Source organism: Petromyzon marinus, chromosome 39 (genome assembly GCF_048934315.1).
Source record: "Petromyzon marinus isolate PM22_M1 ecotype Great Lakes invasive population chromosome 39, UKy_Petmar_22M1.pri1.0, whole genome shotgun sequence".
NCBI classification, from domain to species: Eukaryota; Metazoa; Chordata; class Hyperoartia; order Petromyzontiformes; family Petromyzontidae; genus Petromyzon; species Petromyzon marinus.
Genome location: NC_133705.1, coordinates 6,121,265 through 6,140,704, shown reverse-complemented (window position 1 = coordinate 6,140,704; position 19,440 = coordinate 6,121,265). Strand labels below are relative to the sequence as shown.

General features: G+C 53.4%; 1 protein-coding gene across 3 annotated transcripts in view; it reads right to left on the bottom strand.

Moving 5' to 3' along the window:
• LOC116950534 (uncharacterized) overlaps positions 1–19,440 on the bottom strand; it is a 57,925-nt gene that overhangs the window by 22,214 nt on the left and 16,271 nt on the right. For all 3 annotated transcript variants that reach the window (XM_032968390.2, XM_032968391.2, XM_076072859.1), the window contains 5 exons: positions 17,916–18,147; positions 16,051–16,277; positions 15,435–15,505; positions 12,007–12,115; positions 9,768–9,898 (listed from right to left, as the gene is read on the bottom strand). In XM_032968390.2, the coding sequence (XP_032824281.2) occupies positions 9,768–9,898; positions 12,007–12,115; positions 15,435–15,505; positions 16,051–16,277; positions 17,916–18,147 (770 nt within the window). The remainder of the gene's footprint in view (positions 1–9,767; positions 9,899–12,006; positions 12,116–15,434; positions 15,506–16,050; positions 16,278–17,915; positions 18,148–19,440) is intronic.

The window sequence follows — 19,440 nt, the reverse complement described above, 5'->3', positions numbered from 1 at the left end:
TGGAGGAGCGATGCTCCCAACAATGAGTGGAGCACCAGTGGGCTAAAACGCAGCAAGTTGTCACAGTGCCGAGCACAGGTGGCACATATGCCAGAGTCATCTCAGTCAACCAACCCAAAGCACCTGGGTCAAGTGGCCTCAAAGTGAAGCTAGCCTGAGTCACGTGCTGTGGTGACATCACCGCCACTTAGTGGTGATCGGTTGTTGTTGGTGTTGCGTTCAGAAATGCATTAGTGTGTCCGAGCGGTTAGCACGCTAAGATAAGAAACGGCTAATCCGAGTTCGATTATTGCTCACGGCCAACATTAGTGACGATTATCTGAACCGGTCTTGGGCCTCCCCTAGGTCGACTCAGCCTTAAATTAATCATTGAGGCAGTGTAAACATCACCACTAGGGAGACAAAGGTGGCGGGGCGTGATGCTGGCCACCACCCCCTCGTGTGCCGTGCTGGCCTTCATTAGGTGCTCGCTCAGAGCACTTGCCCTAAGAATCTATTAAAGGCTATATGGGAAATCTTTGCCTTTGTTTATGAATATGGGGAGCGGTACTGTAGCTGTTAGCGCACTGCGCTCCAAAACCGGTGAACCGAGTCCGACTCCAGTGACAATTATCTGAACCAGCCTTGAATGAGTACCTGGTGCAATGTGTAAACATCAGCACTGGGGAGACATAGGTGGCTGGTCATGGTGTTGGCCACCCACACCCTGGTGCGTCTTTTCGGTGCTAACTATCAGCACTTGTCCCAACAATTGTCGGCTATTCAGGAGACCTTTGTCTTTGTATGAAAGCATTATTTGATGCATGTTGGGCCCTATGATTGTATGAGTGTGCGTGAGTACGTGCGTCTCTATATGAATGTGTGTGTCTTTGTTTTTTGTCTTTACGAATGCGTGCGTGCATATTATTACCTGCATGAATGTGTGGTTGTGTCTGTCTTTATTTTTATTATGTTATTGTTCTTCTTTAGTTCTTTCGGTAAGGTCACGTAGAATGAGAATAAAATAATAAAATAACACGATAAAATTCTCACGACGTTTCGGCCACAACGCAAGCGGCCGTCTTCAGGTGAAAGGCACAGACCTGTCGTCCCAACAGGGAAGACGGCCGCTTGCGTTGTGGCCGAAACGTCGTGAGAATTTTATTGTGTTATTTTATTATTTTATTCTCAATCTACGTGACCTTACCGAAAGAAGCAAAGAAGATGAATCCTTGCAGTCACGAAAGCTTTAAATCGAAATTTATGTTATTGTTATTATTGTATCTATCTACGTGACTTTACTGAAAGACCCAAAGAATATGGATATGTGTGTATGCATGGGTATATGTGTATGAATGTGTGGGTATATCTATCTGAATGTGTATATGTGTATGAATGTGTGGGTATATCTATCTGAATGGGTATATGTGTATGAACTTGTGGGTATATCTATCTAAATGGGTATATGTGTATGAAATTGTGGGTATATCTATCTGAATGGGTAAATGTGTATGAATTTGTGGGTATATCTATCTGAATGGGTATAAGTGTATGAACGTGTGGGTATATCTATCTGAATGGGTATATGTGTATGAACGTGTGGGTATATGTATCTGAATGGGTATATGTGTATGAATTTGTGGCTATATCTATTTGAATGTGTATATGTGTATGAACGTGTAGGGTATATGTATCTGAATGGGTATATGTGTATGAATTTGTGGGTATATCTATTTGAATGGGTATATGTGTATGAACGTGTGGGTATATCTATCTGAATGGGTATATGCATATGAACGTGTGGGTATATCTGTTTGAATGGGTATATGTGTATGAACATGTGGGTATATCTATCTGAATGGGTATATGTGTATGAACGTGTGGGTATATCTATCTGAATGTGTATATGTGTATGAACGTGTGGGTATATCTATGTGAATGGGTATATGTGTATGAGTTTGTGGGTATATCTATCTGAATGGGTATATGTGTATGAATGTGTGGGTATATCTATCTGAATGTGTATATGTGTATGAACGTGTGGGTATATCTATCTGAATGGGTATATGTGTATGAACGTGTGGGTATATCTATCTGAATGTGTATATGTGTATGAACGTGTGGGTATATCTATTTGAATGGGTATATGTGTATGAACGTGTGGGTATATCTATCTGAATGGGTATATGCATATGAACGTGTGGGTATATCTGTTTGAATGGGTATATGTGTATGAACGTGTGGGTATATCTATCTGAATGGGTATATGTGTATGAACGTGTGGGTATATCTATCTGAATGTGTATATGTGTATGAACGTGTAGGTATATCTACGTGAATGGGTATATGTGTATGAGTTTGTGGGTATATCTATCTGAATGGGTATATGTGTATGAATGTGTGGGTATATCTATCTGAATGGGTATATGTGTATGAACGTGTGGGTATATCTATCTGAATGGGTATATGTGTATGAACGTGTGGGTATATCTATCTGAATGTGTATATGTGTATGAACGTGTGGGTATATCTATCTGAATGTGTATATGTGTATGAACGTGTGGGTATATCTATCTGAATGTGTATATGTGTATGAATGTGTGGGTATATCTATCTGAATGGGTATATGTGTATGAACGTGTGGCTATATCTATCTAGATTTGTAAATGTGTGTGAACGTGTGGGTATATCTATCTGAATGGGTATATGTGTATGAATTTGTCGGTATATCTACCTGAATGGGTATATGTGTATGAATTTGTGGGTATATCTATCTGAATGGGTATGTGTATGAATTTGTGGGTATATCTATCTGAATGGGTATATGTGTATGAATTTGTGGGTATATCTATCTGAATGGGTATATGTGTATGAATTTGTGGGTATATGTCTGAATGGGTAAATGTGTATGAACGTGTGGATATATCTATCTGAATGGGTATATGTGTATGAATTTGTGGGTATATCTATCTGAATGTGTATATGTGTATGAACGTGTGGGTATATCTATCTGAATGGGTATATGTGTATGAATTTGTCGGTATATCTATCTGAATGGGTATATGTGTATGAATTTGTGGGTATATCTATCTGAATGGGTATATGTGTATGAATTTGTGGGTATATCTGTCTGAATGGGTATATGTGTATGAACGTGTGGGTATATCTATCTGAATGGATACATGTGTATGAATTTGTGGGTATATCTATCTGAATGGGTATGTGTATGAACGTGTGGGTATATCTATCTGAATGGGTATATGTGTATGAATTTGTGGGTATATCTATCTGAATGGGTATATGTGTATTAATTTGTGGGTATATATCTGAATGGGTATATGTGTATGAAGGTGTGGGTATATCTATCTGAATGGGCATATGTGTATGAATTTGTGGGTATATCTATCTGAATGTGTATATGTGTATGAACGTGTGGGTATATCTATCTGAATGGGTATATGTGTATGAACGTGTGGGTATATCTATCTGAATGGGTATATGTGTATGAACGTGTGGGTATATCTATCTGAATGGGTATATGTGTATGAATGTGCATCTGGTGCATCTATCAGTCAGCCAACCCATGGCACTTGGGTCCAGTCAGCGAGCCTTCGACACTTCACGTGGTTTCAACGTGCACCTGGCCTGGCACAGGCGCTGCAGTGATGTCACCGTCACTTAGTGGCGAATGGCAGGTATTGGTATGAATGTGCATGTCTGTATGAATGTGTGTGCGTCTGTATGAATGCGTGTGCGTCTGTATGAATGCGTGTGTTTATGTGTACGAAGGTATGAGCGTGTGTCTCTTTGTCCCTATGTGTGTGTGTGTGTGCGTATGTCTGTATGGACGCACGTGTATGAAGGTGAGGAGCGGTTACGTAGCGGTTAGCGCGCTGCGCTAAGAACCTGTCGACCCGGGTTCGACTGCCGCTGATAGTCAACACCAGTGACGATTTTCTGAACCGGTCCTGGGTCTTCCCTCGGTCGACTCAGCCTCAAATGAGTACCTGGTGCTGTGTGTAAACATCAGCATTAGGGAAACAACGGCGGCCGGGCGTGGTGTTGGCCACCCACCACCTCGTGTGCCATGCCGGCCTTCATAGGTGCTCGTGAAGAATGCTACTGGGTACTGGGAGGCAGCCGCCCTCCAGCAACAGCGGAGGACAGAGGAGTGACGCTCACAACAGTGGAGGGCACGGCTCAGTCTCCCCAGTCAACCCGTAAAAGTCTGCTGAGGCTACACGGGGGATCTTTGTCTTTGTATGAAGGTATGAATGTACGTGCGTGTCTTTGTCCGTGTGTGTGTGTGTGTGAGCGCGTGCACGCCGCGTGCGGCCCGGGGCGCTGTGCGGTGCGCCTAGGTATGCACCGCGTCGCACCGCTCGCTCGCTCTCCCCCACGCTCTCCCCGCGTTCTCCCCGCAACAACGCGTGCCAGCGTGTGCACGCGCGCGTACACACACCTTTGGCGTGCGCGTGTGTGCGTTGTTCAATGTCTGACAAACGGAAGGAAGTCTGAACAAAAGACAACAACGCGTGCGCACACACGCACACACACACACGCACACACACACGAAACACACGAAACACACGAAACACACGACGCATTCGCGCTTCCGAGGTGCAGGAAACACAATGGCCGACCGTGAAGTGAATGGGAATTGATAGCAGCCGGCTTAAACCTGAGCCACAGCGCCGTAGGCCCCAGGGCAGAGCCGTGAGCCTGCTTCCCCCAGCGCCAAAGATCCCCCCCCCCCCGTACGGCATCAATGGGCCGTCCGGGGGCAAGTGCCGTTGGCGAGTAGCACCTGCGGACGGCGCTCCGAAAGAAGGGGGGCCTGCGGAGTGGCAGGAATCCACACTCGGCCGCCTTTGTCTCCACAATGCTGATGTGTACACACAGCACCAGGTAATCGTTTTAGGCCGGGCAGACCTAGGGGAGTGCCCAGCACCGGTTCAGATATTCGTCGCCACTTTTGGCCTTGAGTGGGAATTGAACTGGGGTCACTGGGTTCGTAGTGCAGTGTGCTAACCACTGCGCCACCGTTCCCCACAAGGAACATACTGACACTCACTCCATGAAGACAAAGATCCCCCGTATAGTCTCAACAAACTGTTGGGGCAAGTGCTGTGAGTAAGCACCTATGAAGGCCTGCAGGGCACACGAGGGAGTGGGTGGTGAGCACCACGCCCAGCCACCTTTATCTCCCCAGTGCTGATGTTTACACAAGCGATTTCCTGCTCGAATGAGCATTGAGGCAGTGCTCATATCCTGTATACAGCCCTGAGCCACCGATGGACGTTCCACGTTCTTATGGCAGGAGCAAGTTTGTCGTAGAGAACACCTAAAAAGTGGTCCTCGTTTTTCTTGACCCCAGGGGAAGGGTTAATGATGGGCCGATTTAACCCCCAACCAGGATTGGAGACTTGCAAACCTTTCGATTGTGAGCTGCCTCCCTCCACCGCTGCGTAGCCACCTGGCCGATGTTTACGCACCGCACCAAGTACAGGTTGTACTTTACTTGCGATGGAGATGCGTTACGACGACCCCATCGTAAGTCGAAAATATCCTAAGTCGAACATGGCCGAGCCTACCCGGGAGTCTTAAAGAATGGTGGTAATTTAGCAAAACCGAGCAATTTACAGTACCGTACTGTAGAAACTATATACTGTATGTATTTATTAATTATAATACTGAATTGCACAGTGAAAAGTAAAGTAAAAAAACAAGGTAAATTCTTAGCCTATCTATATGAACTGCAATTTCATAGAAAGGTTTTTTCAGGAAACAACAATCCTATCTGCAATAAAAAAAAAACTTTTAACATGCATTGAACGTATGGTATCGTGGTAACCCTAAAATGAAATCGCTAAAGCTATGTATCATACATGCATTGAACGTATCGTTCACTGCTGCGTTTGCCTGCCACGTGAAATGTAAAGTATTTTACAATTTAGTCGTATCGCTATCGCCATCGTAAGATCGAAATGTCGTAAGTCGGACCATTGTAACTCGGGGACTATCTGTACTCGTTTATGGCTGAGTATACCTAGGGGAGGCACAGGACCTGTTAAGATATTCGCTGCTGTAATTGGCGGCGAGTCGAAATCAAACTCGGGTCACTGATGTTCGTAGCGCAGTGCGCTAACCACTGTGCCACCGCTCCCCACGTGTGTACACAAAGACAAAAATGCCCCATATAGCGTGAACAGACTGTTGGGGCATGTGCAGTTAGCAAGCAGCACCTATGAAGGCCGGCACGACACACACGAGGGGGCACGGTGTCGTACACGCGTGGCGTGTACATGCGCACACGTACAAACACGCACGGGCACACAAATCCACGCGCATGCACATATACACACAAAACATAAACAACACACACACGCGTACGTACACAAACACATTCGCTCAAGACAACAGTCCCTCGCGCGCACACACGCACGAATGCGCACACGCACATTTACACTGGTACCCTCGCACATAAACAACACGCACGCACGCACGCACACAAACATTATTTCAAAACAATCCTTTGCTCGTAGACACACACACACACGCACACACACGCACACACATGCGCGTGCACCCCTCTGAAATCACACCTAAACCACAGGCCGCCACATAATGATTGAACCCCCCCGTCCCCCATCCCCACACCCAGCGCTGCACCCCATCCTCTCTTCCCCGGGGCCCTGGCGCTCGTGTGTTTGGGTATGATTATGCGAGGGTATGTACTGTATGCAATACACCTGTACGTCTGTATGTATGTATGTGAATAAGTGTGTGTGTGTGTGTGCATGTGTATCAGTGTGTGCGTATGTTATTGAGTGTGTGCGTGACAGTGTGTGTGAGTCCGTACCAGACTTCTGCAGCAGGGAGTGAGTGTGTATGTATGTATGATTGTATGAGTAAGTATATGAATGTATGTGTGTATTTGATGGTAGGACTGTGTATGAGTGAGTTTGTGTCAATCGAGAAAGGTTGAGAGGTGTGGGTAGCTGTGTGTATTTATGAGTAAGTGTGTGTACATGTGTGTGTCAGTACCAGGCTTCTGCAACAGGGAGTGTGTGTATGTATGTGTATGAGTGTAACCTTCATCAGCTAGCTGTGGGTTTGAATGGGTCCTGGATGGACACCCACCACCGGAGTGGAAGAATGGCAGGCGCATCTTACAGATGACAAGTCGATGGTCAGTGGGCAGATACTGGTGTCAAGGACATGGGCCCGCATCCGCTGTTCCATCACTATGTAGTCCAGCAGATATTCTTGCTTGGACCCGGCGTGCATCCATGATGTTGTGTGGATGCGCCGATGCCGGAACAGTGTATTGGTAATAACAAGGCCTTGCGCCGATGCCGGAACAGCGTATTGGTAATTACATGCCCATGGGCGAAAACGTCGTCATCGCTTGCAGCTCGGGTTGGCATCGTCCCCCACTACTCCTGATGTCGAGGGGAAATGGGCGAGGTTAAGGACTGTGGCTCATGCAGCTGCAATGGCTGCTTTGGGTACACGGTCCAGACCTCCACAGAGACTCTGGCTGACAGAGGAGGTGTTCAGACTAGCTGAGAAAAAGCGACAGGCCCACTGTCATCGGCTACAGCATCCCACGTCAGAGAATGAGGAGGCTTACCGCAGCCTTCGCTCGGAGGTTCGGAGAGCTGTGAGGCGCTGCAAGGAAGGGTGGTGGTTGTGGGTTTCTGAGGAGATGGAGTCTGCCTCAATGGCCCGCGATCACAAATTGCTCTTTAATTCCATAAAAAAAGTAACCTGCAGTGCCACACCTATTACCATCATTAGGGGAAAGAACGGTGATCCAATCTCCGACCCCCAGGAACAGGTTTGCGGATTTGCTGAACATTTCTGTGAGGTCCTGGGGTAGGGAAAATCCCTCCACCAGGAAAACAACGTGGGACAAAGTGGGGATGACCCTGCTGAGGCTGCGGTGCCTCAAATCTTGGAGGAAGAAGAAGTCACCCCCTGTGAGTGGCTGGCTGAGGTGCCATCTGTTGAGGAAATACTGAGGGCGATCCAGAGTCTGAGACCAGGAAAGGCACGGGGCAGAGATGATCTCCCAAGCCAAATGCTGAGGGGTGGCGTTTGTGCACAGACTGCCCTATATGACATCATAACAACAGTATGGACCACTGGATTGGGTTCCGCAGGATTGGAAGGATGCCCTGGCGGTCCCCCTTTTTAAGAAGGAGGACCGCACAGAATGTAACAACTACAGGGGCATCTTACTCCTCAGTGTGCCGGGAAAGGTCCTGGCAAGGATTATTCAACATCGCCTTGTTAGTCACGCTGAGGAGAGGCTTGCGGAGCCCCAATGCGGTTTCAGGAAAGGGCGGTCCTGCACGGATGCCATATTTTCTGTCCGTCTGCTACAGCAGAGGTGTAGGGAATTCCAACAGGACCTACATCTCTGTTTTATTGACCTGGTCAAGGCCTATGATACTATCAGCAGGCCTGGGCTGTGGGTTGTTCTTCGTGCTTTCGGAGTCCCTGACCCTCTGCTCACGATCATTAAGGACCTTCATGATGGTGAGTGGGTCCGGGTAAAACTACGTGGCCGGGAGTTAGCACCATTCCCTGTACACCTTGGGGTGCGACAGGGATGTCCTCTTGCTCCCGCATTATTTAACATCTATTTTGACCACGTAGTTCGTGAAGCCTTCAATAGCTGTACCGGAGGAATTTCCATCTGGTACAGATACAATGGGAGGCTGATTGATGCCCGGGTGCGGTCAAGGGATGGCTCCCTATTGCTCAACCATGTTATGTATGCCGATGATCTGGTAATTGCTGCTCACTCAGAGGAGGAGCTGGAGGCACTGCTGCTGAACCTGGAGCTTGCCACTAAGAGGTGGGGCCTTACCATCAGCCCCACCAAAACTAAGCACCTGCCTGGGTATTATGTACCATCGGACACTCCACCCCCACAACTCCCAATTGATGGGGCAGTTGTGGAGAGTTTCCCATACCTGGGCAGAATGCTCATGACCGGCTCCAGTTTAACAGCACAGGTTTCACTCCGAATCAGTCGAGCGGCATCATCTTTTCATCGGTTGCGAAATATTGTGGAAGCTACCTGGTCTGTCGCTCCGCATGCAGCTGCAGGTCTTCACGGCCAGTCATTCCCTCCAAAACGTGGACCCCCCCTAATGAAACATTTAGGCTGGCCTGCCTACGAACCATCCTGGATTTAACCAGGCTGGATTGTGTGAGGAGCTCACAAATCCTTGAAAGATCTGGACAAGGTCCCATCGGTGAGCTCCTACGGCAGGGCAAGGCTGCAGTGGCTGGGCCATGCAGCCCACATGCCCAGTCACCGCATGGCTAAACAGCTTTTGTTCGGCCGGATCGAGGGGGCTAAACGGTGGACTTGCCGATGACTGGTACCAGCGGTGTCAAGAATGGCCTCTGTGGAGGAGGCTCGTGAAGGACGCTACTGTGCAGTTGGAGGCAGTCGCCCTCCAACAACAATGGAGGGCGGAGGAGCGGTGCTCACAACAACGAGCGGAGCGCCGGGTGGCTAAAGCACAGCAAGTTGGCACAGTAGGGGGCACAGGTGGTGCATCAGCCAGTCGTCTCAGTCAGTCGACCCGTGGCACCTGGGTCTGCCCCGTGACCTCCTGCCAGCGGGCGTTCGACACTTCACTTGGAATCAAGGTGCACACGGCTTGGCACAAGCGTCATCGTGACGTCACCGCCACTTAGTGGCGAATGGCGGTTGTTGTTGTGTTTATGAGTGAACGTGCGTGAGCGTGCGTGTGTGTCAGTACCAGACTTGTGCAGCAGGGAGAAGTTGGGGGGTGGGTAGCCGTAGCTCACCGCCGCCACGCGCGTGATCTGCCCAAACTCCCCCCGCTCCTCGATGCGGCGCTGGATCAGCTGCAGGGCTGGGTCGAACCGCCTGGTACACACAAAGACAAAGATCCCCCGTATAGCCTTAACAGACTTTTGGGGCAAGTGCTGTTAGCGAGCACCTATGAAGGCCGGCACGGTGCGCACGAGGGGGTGGGCGCGGCCAGCACCACGCCCGGCCGCCTTTGTCTCCGGAGCGCCAATGGTTTACGCACTGCGCCGGTTACTCATTTGAGGCCGAGTCGACCGAGGGGAGGCACCGAAACCAGTTCAGATATTCGTCACCGATGTTGGTGGCCTTGAGTGTGGATAGAACATGGGTCGTCACGTCCGCCGACTAGTGTGCCACCGCTCCGCACACATACGTAGACACCCACACATACACATACAAAAATCCTCATGTAGTGCTTAAGGCTGTTGGGGCAAGTGCTGTTGGGGCAAGTGCTGTTCGTGAGCACCTATGAAGGCCGTAAAGGTGCACGAGGGGGTGGTGTGGTCACAGTACTATGAACATGCCAGGTTGCCTTGGTCTCCACCGTGCAAATTTAAGGCTGGGTCCACCTCGGGGAGGCTCACAAATCAGTCATTATTTTCCACTGACGTTAGCCATGGGCAGAAATAAAACTCAGGTGGCTAGGCTGATAGCCAAGTGTGTGAACCGCACACACACGCACACACACACACACGCAGGTAGGCCCTGGACTTGTCTGTTGTGGCAGAGTATGTGTGTGTGTGTGTTGTGGCGATGTGTGTGTTGTGGAGTGTGTGCATTGTGGTGGAGTGTGTGTTGTGGAGGAGTGTGTGTGTGTATTTGTTATGGCGGAATGTGTGTGTTGTGTCGGGGTGTGTGTTGTGGCTGGGGTCATCACAATGAGCTCACCTGCCTCCGTGTGATCACGGGGCGAGAGTCGCGGTGGATAATCCCACCGCGCTCCCACTTGTCACTTTTTAAACACACATTTCCTGGGATTTACACTAATGCCCCACACCCCACAATCGGTCCACACCCCGTCTCGCACACCCCGTCTAACGCACCCCCATCTCACAACCCACATCGTCTCGCACACCCCACGCTCTCATCTCACCGCGTGTCCCCAAATCTTCGTGTTTTTCCGTGCCTCTCCGTGGTTCCCTGTGTCCCCGTGCCTCGTCGTGCCTCCATGTGCCTCGCCGTGCCATCCCGTGCCATCCCGTGCTTCCCCATGCCTCCCTCCGTGCCTCCCCGTGCCTCACCTTGCATCCCCATGCCTCGCCGTGACTCCATGTGCCTCGCCGTGCCATCCCGTACCATCCTGTGCCTTCCCCCGTGCCTTCCCCCGTGCCTTCCCCCGTGCCTTCCCCCGTGCCTTCCCGTGCATCCCCATGCCTGTGTAATTTCCCACGTGTCCCTGCGCATGCCAGTGTCCCCCCACGTGTCTCCGCACCACCCGTGCCTCTCTCGCCTCTGTGCATTCCAGTCTCTGTCCAGGTCTCCTCGTGTGTCCCTACTTGTCTGTAAGCCTTCCAAGTCCTCCTTGTGTGTCCCCGCGCGCGCCACGTCTCCACCTGCCCCCCCCCCCCCCCCCGCGTGACCCCGTTTCTCCCCTCCCCCATGTACAGACAGGTGTGTTGCCAGTCGTCAGAAACTTATGAAATTACCCTTAAGTAGGAGTCATTATAAGGGGGGCTCAGTGCTACGGGGGTGGGGGGTCGCCCAACCCTTGTGCGGTTTCAACTACGGTCACAACCACATGCAACCAACCCCATTCACATCGCACACAAACACTCGGATCGTACCACGCAGCCACACACAACCACACATTACAACAAAGACAACCACGATCACTCGCATCACACGGCGTATTACGCCGTCACAGGCATAATGACACACACAGCCATACACAACCAGAACCACTCACAGCCACGCAAGACCACAACCACACGCAACCGCTCACGACTGCTCACAACCACAAGCAACCACGCAGGGGCACGTGGAGAGGCCCATCACGAGCCAAGGTCTATCCACTGCTGGCCACGTCACGAGCCCGATACTTGAAAAACTGCGGTGGCTGCACACGAGAAGGGACGTAGCAGCCCGCCCACATCCCCGCATGCCCCCCATCCCCTCCCCCCCCTTTAGCCACCACAGCCCCCCCCCCCTGCCCCCCTCCCCAGCACCTGTAGAAGCCGCAGAGCAGTGGTTTGCCGGCGGAGAGCGCCTCCTGGAAGCACGCGTCGCTCGCCTCCTGGCTCTCCCCCAGCAGGTGCTCGCACAGCACGCCCTTGCCTACACAGGGAGGTACACACAAGGATCAAAGACAAAGATCCCCCGCGTAGCCTTAACAGACTGTTAGGGCAAGTGCTGTTAGTGAGCAACTACGTAGACCGGCACGGCACAAGAGGGGGTCCGGTGGCCAGCACTACGCCCGGCCGCCTTTGTCTCCCCAGTGGCGATGTTTACACGCCGCACCAGGTACTCATTTGAGGCTGAGTCGACCTAGGGGAGGCCCGGGACCGGTTCAGATAATCGTCACTGGTGTTGGCCGTGAGCGGGAATCGAACCCGGGTCGCCAGGTTTGTAGCGCAGCGCGCTAAAAGCTACACTACCGCTCCCCACTCATACACACAGACACACCTGTACACAGGTACACGAAGGCCTGGTCTCCACCGCAGTGGTCCAAGGGAGCCCCCTGCCGGCCGGGATGAGCGACGCGCGAGATGACGGCGATTCTGACCGCCCAGACTCACACTCACCACTACTCAGTGCTAAAACCTCAACTCACTCGCATCAAATCGGCCCCGTCCCGTCCGCTCTGTCCCGTTGGCCCCGTCCTATCGGCCCCATTCCACTCACCCCGTCCAGCTCACCCCATCCCAGTAGCACCGTCCTATCTACAAGGACTCTCGTTAGTCCTCCAGTTTGTACAGTGCTTAAGAGGTGGGTGCACGTGCGTGTGACAGTAAGAGAGCGTGCACCGAGGGGGTACGGGTGTGTGTGCGTGAGAAGGGGTACGTGTGTGTGTGAGAGTGAGGGTGTGCGTGAGAATGGAGGTGTATGTAAACAAAAAAATATGCTGTTCAGGCATCGGCACATCTACACATCAGGAATGCTGGACTATATAGCGACAAGACCTACTGTTGAGCTGATGCGCCTGCTAATCCTCCACTGCGGTGATGGGCATCCACCTAGGAGGAAGCCATTCAAAAGCCTGTTCTCGGCGAGCTGACGAAAGTTGCAAGAGAGACTTTCATCACCGCGTGCAGCTGGGGTTGTAGTCGTCCAACCCCCCTCCTGATGCCGAGGGGAAATGGGTGAGGGTTCAGGACTGTGGCTCGTGCAGCTGTAATGGCTGCATTTGGTACGCGCTGCAGACCGATTATAATCATAGTTTTTTTTTTGGGGTTAGATCGCGCAAATATGAATGTGTCGTTAAACCCGCCACCACCCGACACAGCCAATTAGTAAGGTTTGTCACGTAAACAGAACATGCCAATTCGTTACTAGTACAGCACACCGTTTGTGTGTTGGAGAGCAAATCCACAACATTTACAATCCGAGTATGACGTTTTCACCAGTAATTAGAACTAGCTTCATCAGGCGGACAGCCAGATACCCGGCTAACAGAGGTGTTCGAAATGGTAAAGAGAAAGCCTCGCTTGCAGTGCCACACCTACCACCATTATGAAGGGAAACAATGGTGATCCAATCTCCGACCCCTAGAAATTGGTCTGCAGGTGTGCTGAGCGTTTCTGTGAAGTCTTGGGATAGGGGAAATCCCCTTAAGCCCAGATGACATCACGGGGCAAAGTGTGGATAACTCTGCCGGTGCTGTCGTGCCTCAAATATTGGAAGAAGTTGTCAACCCCCTGTGAGGGGCTGGCAGAAGTGCTGTCTGTTGAGGAAGTACAAAAGGAGATCCAAGAGTCTTAGACCAAAAAAAGCACCGGGCAGAGATTATCTCCTCAGTGAACTACTGAGGGAGGCTGGAGTCTGTGTGCAGACTGCCCTATATGACATCACAACTGTCTGGACCACAGAAAGGGGTCTGCAGCATTGGAATGATGCCCTGGTGATACCCCTCATTAAGAAGTGGGGTCCGTACTGATTGAAACAACTGCAGGGGCATCTCCCTCCCGGCACGCCGTGGTTACAGCAGAGGCATAGGGAATTTCAACCGGAACTACGTCTCTGCTTTATTGACCTGCTTGAGGCCTATGATACCATCAATAGGCCAGGGTTCTGGGTTGTTCTTCGTGCTTTCGTGGTCCCTGACCCTCTGATCACAAACATTATGGACCGTCATGATTGTGGGCAAGCCCAGGTGAAGCTGTGCGGCTGGGAGTCAGAACTATTCCCTGTCAACATCGGGGTGTGACATGGATATCTTCTGGCTCTCACATTATATAACTTATTCTTTGACCATGTAGTTCGAGAAGCTTTCCATGGCTCGACCAGAAAAAATTATATCTGGTACAGATACAATGGGAGGCTGATCAATGCCTGGGTGTGGTCCAGGGATGGCTCTCTATTGGCCAACCATTCTATGTGCTGATGATCTGGTGATTGCTGCTCACTCAAAGAAGGAGTTGGATGTGCTGCTGCTGAACGTACAGTGCATGGATGTTTGATGTCAACCAACACTCCACCCCCAAAACTCCCCATGATTGATGGGGGAGTAATGGGGCAGTTGTGGAGAGAGTGGAGAGGTTTCCATACCTGGGCAGTGTGCTTATGACCAGCTCCGGTTTGGAAGCAGAAAATCAGCTGAGCGGCATTATCTCTTCATCAGCTGTGGAACTCTGTGTGGGAGTAACCTGGCCTTTCGTGCCACATGACGCTTCGTGTCTTCTCGGCCAGCCATACCCTCCCCGTTCTCTATGCTTGTAAAACATGGAAGCCCAGGAATATAACATCACTGCCGGGTTCAAAACGTTCAAGCTGGCCTGCCTACAATCCATTCTGGATTTAACAAGGCAGGATTGTGCGAGCTCACACATCCTTGAAAGATCTGGACACAGTCCCATCAGTAAGGGCGGGGCGAGGTTGTGTTGGCTGGGTCATGTAGCCCGCATAGCCACCACGTGCCCAAGCAGCTTCTGTTTGGCCGACATGTAATAGAGGGAACAAAATGGGCACGGTACAGGCTAGAGAAGAGAATGTCCGATGCGGTACAGGAAGATGTGGAGCTGAGTGGACTTGCAGAAGACTGGTACCAGCCGTGTCAAGATCAGCCTCTGTGGAGGAGGAGGCTCGTGAAGGACGCTACGGCAGTTGGAGGCAGTCGCCCCCAACGACAGCGGCAGCCTGAGGAGCAATGCTCACAACGTGTGGATCGCAGGGCGGCTAAAACGTAGAAAGTTTGGCACAGTAAAGAACACAGGTGTTGCATCTGCCAGTCATCCAAAGTCAGTCAACCCATGGCACCTGGGTCTGTCCCATGACCTTCCTGCCGGCGAGCCTTTGCACGTAATGCGGCCTTGAGAGTGCACAAGTGCTGCGGTGATGTTAACGCTACTTGGTGGCGAATGATGGCGGCTGTTGCTATTGCACGAGGGAGGGGCGTGCGTGTGTGAGAGAGCGAGGGTGCGTGTACGTGTGTACGTACCCTGCCGTAACGCCACGAGCACAAGATCTGTAGCGTCGGGCGGCTGTGCACAAACCACCACACCACTCACCCTGCACAGAAAACCAAAAAAAAAGATCCCCCATACAGTTGTTAACATTCTGTCGGGGGTAAGTGTTTCTCGCGAGCACATATGAAGGCCGGCACAGCACACGGGGGGAGGGGGGGGGGACGTGGGTGGCCAGCACCACTCCCAGCCGCCTTTGTCTCCTTGGTGGCGATGTTGAAACACCGCACCAGGTACGGTATTCATTTGAGGCTGAGTCGACCTAGGGCAGGCCCAGGACCGGTTCAGATAATCGTCACCGGTGTTGGCCATGTCGCGGGAATTGAACTCGGGTAAGCGGGTTCGTCGTGCAACGCACTAACCCCTGCCCTGCCGCTCCCCAGTAACACACACACACACGTACATCCCCTTGCAAGTTAACACACGTGCCTCCTCCCGCACGCACACGTGCCGTACCCCTCCCGCACACACCCGTATCCCCCACACACACACAGCGCGTGCGCACAGACAAACAACGTCATTTTATTTTAACCGCGACCTTGCATCCAATTAAAAAATCCACCCACGACCCCCCCCCCGCCGCCGCGTCACCGCTGGTCGTTGAGGGCGATGTCGGCGTCGTGCGCGTGCATGAGCCGGGTGCGCGCCAGGAAGGGCTGCTCGAGCGCCCCCTCCAGCAGGCCGGGCTGCTCGGCCAGCACGTAGAGCACGCGGCACAGGCCCAGCGCGTCCGCCTCCTGCAGGGCCCCCAGCAGCGCGATGCTGCCCGGGCCGGCGCCCAGCACCGCCAGGCCCTGGGCGCCGCCGCCGCTCAGCAGCTGGGAACGCGGCGGGGAGAGAGAGAGAGAGAGGGGGGGGGAGAAGGGGGATGAGGGTGTGCGTGCGTGCGAGAGTGGGTGTGTGTGTGTGTACGTGCGTGTGTTTGGGGAGCAGTAATGTAGCGGTTAGCGCGCCGAGCTACGAACCCGGTGAACAGAGTTCGATTCCCGCTCACGGCCAACACCGGTGATAATGATATGAACAGGTCCTGGGCCTCCTCCCCTAGGTCGACTTAGCCTCAAATGAGTACCTGGTGCGGTGTGTAAACATTGCCACTGGGAGATAAAGGCAGCCGGGCGTGGTGTTGGCCATCCATCATCTCGTGTGCCATGCCGACCTTCATAGGTGATCCATAACAGCCATTGCCCCAACAGTCTGTGAAGGCTATACAGGGGACCTTTGTCTTTGTGTGGGATATCACTTGACATACCAAACGCCGTAGCGATGCGAGACCGCAATGATACCGCTACGATACCAACACAATACCACCACCCTACTAACACGATACCACCGCCATACCAATACCAACCATACCAATGCCATACCAACAACAGAAATATTATTACCACTTTTAAGAGTGTTTACGAAGGATGGGTCCTGCCAAGTGTTTACAGCAGGGGGCGATATTGTCATCCCACTTGAGTGATTTGCAGGTTTCTAATGGTTTGGCCGATCGCAGTCTCCACTGCGAGTGTGGGCTTAGCCATTAGAGGAGGACACCGGAGAACCAGAGAGGGAACCCATGCGTACAAAAACGCCTCGCGGGAAGGCGCCCGAGTCAGGAATCGAACGAGTCACAGCCACTACGCCACCCTGCTCTGTGTACCCACCAAGTGGGGACCCGAGCTATCTCACGAGGCCGGAGCTATGGCAAGAGTGCAGAGAGAGTCTCCGTCTGCCTCGATACTGGCCGACTCGTGTTCCCCTTGCGAACGTCACCACCACCGCCAGGTGTCCAGCAATCCTCCACTTCCCTTTTGTTTAAAAAGTCGATTCCTACCGCCCACGTCCCCTTGCAAATTAACTTGAACGGGGGATCACGCGCAGCAGCGGCGGCAGCGGCGTTGCTAGCGGCAGTGGCAGCAGCTACTGCGGAAGCTTGGCAAGACCCTCCTGAAAAATAATCTCGAGACTCGTCAAGGCCCTCGTGGGTGAACGAGCGGAACAATGATAACAAAATAACGCGACTTCTTGTGGCCTCGGAAAGTTGGCCCGGGGTCAACTGTAGTCACTTTAAGATGTTTCTTGTTCATGTTTGTGCTTGGTGCAGTTGCACCCGAGTCAAGAGCCGCATGGCTCACAGGGTTATATCTAATACATGAAACTGAAACGAAACTGAAACTGTACGTAGCCAACCGTGCTAATCGGAGGTGTGGAGCCTGGCTGTGAAGTCCATTGGCACCGAGTATGCCTGGATCTTATACTCCGAATCCCACCATGATTTCCGTGGGCCACAGTGCGGGGAATGCAAGAGGCATCTCGCTGTCCACACGCCACCCCAAACCCTCTTCGTAGGCGGGTGCCTGGTAACCCTCCTGCCCGTGCAGTTGCACTGCCTGCACACTCGATAGCTACGACGCTCGTGCGCGCGGTTGTAATCCCGCACGGCCCGTGTCGCCATGCGCCCGCTCGCTCACCCTCATGAGGTCCGGGTGATTTCCGGGCCCCATGTCGTCTCTTCCGCCGGTGGTCGAGCTGTAGGGCCCCCCGTGCCCTCCGTGGGCCCCCGAGCCGGCCGACCCCACCGAGGGGCGCCCGCGACGAGCCATCACCACCCCCGAGCACGGCATGCCCAAGGTGCCCCCACCACCCAGGATCCTCCCGGGGGCCCCCATGGGGGAGCCAAAGCTGGGCTGATCCAGAGGGATGCTGGGCCACGGAGAGGCACGGGGAGACACGGGGAGGCACGGGGAGACACGGGGAGACACGGGGAGGCACGGGGAGGCACGGGGAGACACGGGTAGACACGGGGAGGCACGAGGAGGCACGGGGAGACACGGGGAGGTACGAGGAGGCACGCGGAGACACGGGTAGACACGGGGAGGCACGGGGAGGCACGGGGAGGCACGGGGAGGCACGGGGAGGCATGGGGAGGCACGGGGAGGCACGGGGAGACACGGGGAGACACGGGTAGACACGGGGAGGCACGAGGAGGTACGAGGAGGCACGGGGAGGCACGGGGAGACACGGGGAGGTACGGGGAGACACGGGTAGACACGGGGAGGCACGGGGAGACACGGGGAGACACGGGGAGGCACGAGGAGGCACGGGGAGACACGGAGAGGCACGGGTAGACACGGGGAGACACGGGGAGACACGGGAAAGCACGGGGAGACACGGGGAGACACGGGGAGGCACGGGGAGACACGGGGAGACACGGGGAGACACGGGGAGACACGGGAAAGCACGGGGAGACACGGGGAGACACGGGGAGGCACGGGGAGGCACGGAGAGGCACGGGTAGACACGGGGAGACACGGGGAGACACGGGAAAGCACGGGGAGACACGGGGAGACACGGGGAGACACGGGGAGACACGGGGAGGCACAGGGAGACACGGGGAGACACGGGGAGGCACAGGGAGACACAGGGAGACACGGGGAGACACGGGGAGACACAGGGAGACACAGGGAGACACAGGGAGGCACGGGGAGACACGGGGAGACACGGGGAGACACAGGGAGGCACGGGGAGACACAGGGAGGCACGGGGAGGCACGGGGAGACACAGGGAGACACGGGGAGACACGGGGAGGCACGGGGAGACACAGGGAGGCACAGGGAGGCACAGGGAGGCACAGGGAGACACAGGAAGGCACGGGGAGACACAGGGAGACACGGGGAGACACGGGGAGACACGGGGAGACACAGGGAGACACGGGGAGACACGGGGAGACACGGGGAGACACGGGGAGACACAGGGAGGCACAGGGAGACACAGGGAGACACGGGGAGACACGGGGAGGCACGGGGAGACACGGGGAGACACGGGGAGGCACAGGGAGGCACAGGGAGGCACAGGGAGGCACGGGGAGACACGGGGAGACACGGGGAGACACGGGGAGACACAGGGAGGCACGGGGAGACACGGGGAGACACGGGGAGACACGGGGAGGCACGGGGAGACACAGGGAGGCACAGGGGATGGGGGACACAGGGGGGT